General features: G+C 40.2%; 1 protein-coding gene across 1 annotated transcript; it reads right to left on the bottom strand.

Annotated features, from left to right (window-relative positions):
- Window positions 1-503: 503 nt before the first annotated feature.
- On the bottom strand, window positions 504-3,100 carry LOC127639768 (uncharacterized). The gene is made up of 4 exons (XM_052121979.1): window positions 2,957-3,100; window positions 1,996-2,190; window positions 1,833-1,912; window positions 504-1,023 (listed from the first exon to the last, which is right to left on the bottom strand). The coding sequence occupies exons 2-4, from the start codon at window positions 1,996-1,998 to the stop codon at window positions 504-506; spliced, it is 603 nt and encodes a 200-aa protein (XP_051977939.1). The 5' UTR covers window positions 1,999-2,190; window positions 2,957-3,100.
- Between the last annotated feature and the right edge of the window lie 2,816 nt (window positions 3,101-5,916).

Raw genomic sequence — 5,916 nt, 5'->3', positions numbered from 1 at the left:
TACATCACAATCAAAAACATCACTGTCAAATATATTTACACTGCAATCAAGTCATTAATTGGCCAAGAAGGCATTGAGGTAGAAATAAAAAAAGAAATAGTCAACTTTTTCTTTAATGGTTTGTATGACTTGCATGTCACGGGGAATTCTCTGAATGAACATGTCATCCTCTGTGTAAATGACAAAGTCACACCAGTCACAGCCAGAAATCAACATTTGTCCCTGGACTTGCCAGTAATAAGGATGGGTTCAGCCTCAGTGTATGTGTACCCTCCTTTATCACAACATAAGGGCAGTCCACATAGCTAGTTACATTTGGGCATTTAATTTCTAACAGGCCAAACACTGGCTGCCCCTCAGGATCGTACACAAGCCCATCAGGTGTTGACCCCATCCATGGTGAGTCAGGGTGGATCAGGAACCCACATGAGTAGTGGTTGACTTCCCTCACCTTGCAGTACTCCTCTACTGCTACAGGCTCCAGGGCAAGACCCCGCCGCATGTCAGCAGTCTGATGGCAAGATCCCAGAAGCCTTTTGCCAGGTTTTCAGCAGAGCTTTCCCCCTGGTGTGGCAAACTTCTCTAAATTTAGTAGAGGTGATGCGGCACCTCCTTAGTTGGTGCCACTCAGCGCAGGAACTCTGCTCTCGCGTGCTTTTTTCAACTTTGTGTGCCGTCTCAAAAGATGTCGCAAGGGATGCCAGATGATGGTGCTGATGTTCAGAAAACACAAATGCACAGGTAGGGGGTCCCAGTCTGTAATCCGAGAGTGGCAGCTGTGGGGGAGAAGGGGCACCTGTGTGTGGACGGGTACTGGGGACTGCCATTACTGGTAGCTGATAGGAAAGCACACTTCCCTCCTGCACCGGACCGAACATGGACTCAATCAGAGGTACATCACTCGAGATAGCCATTGCTGTGATCATGGGAGCTTCGTCTGCACTAAGTCCATGGTACGCCTCCTGAACTTTCAGAGTGGAGATGTCTGGCAGAGGGCAGATAACTCCTTTATACAAGTTGCTTCTGTGGAAAAAAGACAAACAAATGTGTTAGAATTAAGAAGTAAATGTGCAAAGCAATGAGTTTTGTGCGTGTGACAGATCGCAAATGTATATATATCGCAATATGCATATGGCAACGGCTTGCAATAACTGCGGTCATGAACAAAAGACAAAGAGAAAATCACTCACTGCTGTGGGCTGAATAATTTTTGTAGCTTTAATAAGAATCAGTATATATTTAATTCATACAGTGAAAACTAAGCAGTGTTTTATTTTTTAATTTGATTATTTAGTTTCTGTTGTTAAATAAACTTAACGTAGGATAACCTAAACCCCGTGGTTTACACTGATGTTAAAATAACACTTCTTATGCTACTGTAAAACACTGATGTTCACTTTCAGAAGTTGTAGGGATGTTTTCTTGTCACAAAAATAACGTGAAACAAGTATGTAGGTTATATAATTAATTTTGAATATATTTTTAAGAAGTTACGTTTATTTTACACACTTTAAGCATTATCGTATCACATATCGATGTATAAATATATAGTTTATATAAAATAATGTTCATAAATCAATTTCCTAAACTTAAACCACTAACCTTTTTTTGGTTTCACTTTTTAAACTTTTTTTTCTACTTTTAAATGAGACCACACTTAAGTCTCAAGCTTTATTTTATTTTTTTGACAGACATTTTTGTCCACCATGGACCTATGTGTAACTTTTTTTAATTGATGCACAAGGGTTGAGCAAGTAAGTACTTCTGAGGGTGTGTAAATGTATGTGTGCAAATGGATTTGTTGTGTGTGTTTAGTATAGATAACAACATACCTGATTCCTTCTGCAAGTCTCCTTTCTTTTGGTCTGGCTGATATAATGACCATGTCATTAACTGGACCAGGTTTAATACCCTGCAACGAAATAAAAACATGTTTGAGAAACATCCAAGAGATATCCATACATAAAATGAAAGAGTCATTAAAAGGCTTGCTACCATGGTCCTTGGTTTATGCCACTTTTGTTCAGTTTCTGTGCAGCTGAACACTGGGGGAACTGATATAAGCCTCAGCTGGGAGTAGTGCGCCGTCTGGTACAGTAGAGCTGCCACATGACTGCACAAGGCTGTACCTGCCACACAGGTACACTGGCATCTCAGTAACACCACCGGCTTTGAATCCCTTAGCACAATCTGTTACAACAACAAATATTTGTTAGAAAACTGTACCGGCTACAACTGCAATTAAAGAGACACACTAAATTTGTGAACGGCTGTTAGCAAAAATCTGTTAGTGAACTTTAAAATGTGCAAAGTGATACAGGGATTGTTACAATTTATTTAGCCTATAGTTGACCATGTCAGATGTAATATATCATGATTAATCTCACTATACTCATTTTAAAATAGTAGTGCAGAATAAGTAATGAAGAAATTATAAAAACTCTTAACAAAATCTTGCTTCTGTGGGAGCCATTAATTTTACATTCTTTCTGGCACACCCTGTATTCATATTTCACATGATATCTCAGGTACCATATGATTCATATAGTGCAATGATGATGTTTATCTGGATCTAATTCACAGCAATGATATGGCTCACAGAAACTTCATTTTGACAAAAAAAGAACCTGTTTCTTCTGAACCTGAACTGAACCTGAACTGAACCTGCAGGATGACTTTCCCTTACACTCAGACAGTGAGGCTTCTGGCTTTTCCTCATAGATCTGAAGCACTCAGACCTAACCGTGACCTCTCCTGACTCCTTGTTTGAAACTGTGATTAACATAGAGGTTAGGGTATTGCATTTCAGAAAAACAAAATATTCATGATGTTAACCTATCACTCTGCTAACATTATTAACGTTGCTTCCTCACTGTGCTATCTTTGGCTAGTAAAGAGCCAATGAGCTAGCATGTATCGTTTTTGGTAAACTCAAAACAGAGGCTTGTTAACTTACCTTCGTAGTTGTTTATATAGCTGGACACATACAATTTAAAACCTTTGTCCTTTTTTGATGTTGGTGTCTTCGATGTGGTCTGGATGATCCGATGTACATCGTTTGCCGTTATACTCGGCAGGTCCTGCAGCGATCGCGTAAAAAAACGACATAGCTACAGCGTACGCTACCGTGGACCGGAAGTACTGAAGCTGGCTGAAAAATGCGGAAGTACCAGAACGGAAGTGCGCGGCATTAAGCCTATTATATATATATATAGTTTAACACATTACTTTTATGCAATTAATGTAAATAAAAAAAGGAATGTAAAGATATGTGTATAAGTTTTTCTTTTCAGAGCAAAAATAAATATTTATTTAAAAAATTAACCTCTTTATTTTAGTACTGTGGCTTGACTCGACTTAACTTGAAACTCATCAGTACTCAACTTCCTTGAGGCGAGTCACTGACAACTTGACTTGCTGGATTTGTCTGCAGTGCACTTGAGACTTGACTCGAAACTTGATGGTTAAGACTTGAGACTTGCTTGTGACTTGAACATGTGTGACTTGCTCCCACCTCACTCCCAAAAATAGCCTAAGCACAAGAGTATGAAAACACATTTAACCAGTAAAACAGGAGAGACCAGAATGATCCATATCAATGCATGCAGTAAATTAACCCCAGTGGCTGCTGTGTGTATGGATAAGGCCCCTGATAGTGATCAATATAATGTTTTGAACTGTGAGTGGTTTCATGAAAAACAATAGTGCTGGCCTGTTTTCCAGCGGGCTGTGCCAGTGACTGTGGTCTCCGTCAATATTAGCCAAGCTATTGTGCAGCACTGCCAGATAAACAAAATTAGATAGATAAATAGTTGGATGATGGATGGACGGACGGAAAGACAAATAAAAGATAAACATAAAACAGATGATTGATACACAGACAGACAGACAGACAGACAAGCAGGCAGGCAAATAAAAAAATCAACAAACAAAAGACAGACAGACAGACAGATTTAAGAAAAAAACAAAAACAAAAGGCGCACTGCCCTAAAGAACTTTGCACATTGTACAGTATGTTTCATAGCAGAGACATTTATTGGAGTCTGGGGCCCATCAAGTACACAATCAATTGTTTCAAGATGTCTGAAAGGGGGTCTGGTGGCATGATCCCTGGGAGATTTTATATATTTTTGCAGAAAGCATTCATTTCTGGTGATTTTAGGAGCATAATTTTGACATTTTCTTTAGTAGCCTATATATATATTGAGTAGCATTAATGAAACTATGGACTAAAAACATATTGACATCATTTCACATAACACAGCACAAGATAAAAGTTACCTTTCCCAAAAGCTTGCTGTGGCAGTATCATTGTACATTGATGGTAAAATATGATAAAACATTGGTATTTTTTGAATATATCATGGTATTTATATGGTAGGCTACTCCAAGGAACATGTCCAATAAACATAGTATTGGTTTGAGACTTGGTGTTTGTTACTTTTAAGTGCTTTAATGTAATGTTAGTATTTTGATACGCTTTTATTTCGAAAATGTCTTTAACTGTTGTAGACAATCGCTTACAGGTTGTACACACACTCGTGCATGACGACTGAATACAGCTGCAGGTTTTTGTTTCAATGAATTGTAAGTAAATGTCCACTTCATTCATCGTTGTTTTTGATCTCTGTCTTCTACAGCATACATTACTGTTTTCCTGTGTGACAGAGATTCAAACGATTCAGCGCACCAGTTAAACAAATTCACTGAGAAGAACCAACTCAAACAGAGATTGTTTCAAGCATTGGGCATTACTAAGTGATGGCTGTGTTCTTCAATGGCATACTGAGTAAGCTGAGTACCACCTGGACTAAGCTGGCAGGAGGGGAATCCTCTAGTAGTCCCACCCTTAGGGAATTTCCGGTGGGGAATTTCCTCTAGAGCAGTCATGTGACGAAACCCTTAGGCACACCTTTGACCAAGTGAGAGTAATCAATGGCCAGCAGCTCCAGCCCGACGTCGCACTCACATATCCGTATTTCTCAATTATTAGGGACTGGTTGTATAGAGTATGCAGGACACTCAAACCCATGAAAACACAACCCAGTTATTAGTCCAGGGGAGCTTTTCCAGGTGGCTCACCACAATCCAATGGTGGGTCACTTAGGACAAGACAGAATATTGCACAGTTTAATCGGCCGATTTTATTGGCCGGGCGCTGATGGTGTGCGGCATACCGTGAATGTCACCTAGTGAATCCACCGGCCAACCCAAGAGCCTATTACCGTTAATCGAGGCCCCCTTCGAAAGAATTGGTATGGACCTCGTCAGGCCATTAGAACGGTCAGCACGTGGATATTGGTTTGTCCTTGTGGATTATGCAATATGATATCCAGAAGCAGTGCTTTTACCCAACTTCTCAGCACGTAGTTTTGCGGAGGCACTCTTAAAAATGATCTCTCCTGTGGGGATTCTGAAAGAAATCCTCACCGACCAAGGCACAATGTTTATGTCACATACACTACGCAAACTTTATGAATTGCTGGGGATTAAATTGATCCGCACCAGCGTTTATCACAAACAAATTGATGGGTTGGTGGAACGGTTTAAATCGCACCCTGAAAAACACGATTTGGAAGTTCGTACATGAGGACGCTATAAATTGGGACAAATGGCTGGAGCCCCTTTTATTTGCAGTCAGGGAGGTCCCTCAAGCCTCCACAGAGTTTTCCCCCTTCGAGCTCCTGTATGGACACTGGCCATGTGGGGTGCTTGACGTCATATGGGAGGCGTGGGAGGAAGGACCTTCCCGTAGTTAAAATGAAATTCAGTACATCCTTGATCTTAAAATCTCTCAAAATTACTTGCCAAGTGGAATGGACCCTTTGAGGTTACATGGTCAATTATGAATGAATGGATAGATGCGAGGCACATAACATTTTCCACCTCAAGCTCCTTAAATTATGGAGGGAGGCA

Source organism: Xyrauchen texanus, chromosome 48, assembly GCF_025860055.1.
Source record: "Xyrauchen texanus isolate HMW12.3.18 chromosome 48, RBS_HiC_50CHRs, whole genome shotgun sequence".
Lineage (NCBI taxonomy): Eukaryota > Metazoa > Chordata > Actinopteri > Cypriniformes > Catostomidae > Xyrauchen > Xyrauchen texanus.
Note: the sequence above shows the minus strand (reverse complement) of the source record. Positions and strands in the feature narration are given on the sequence as shown.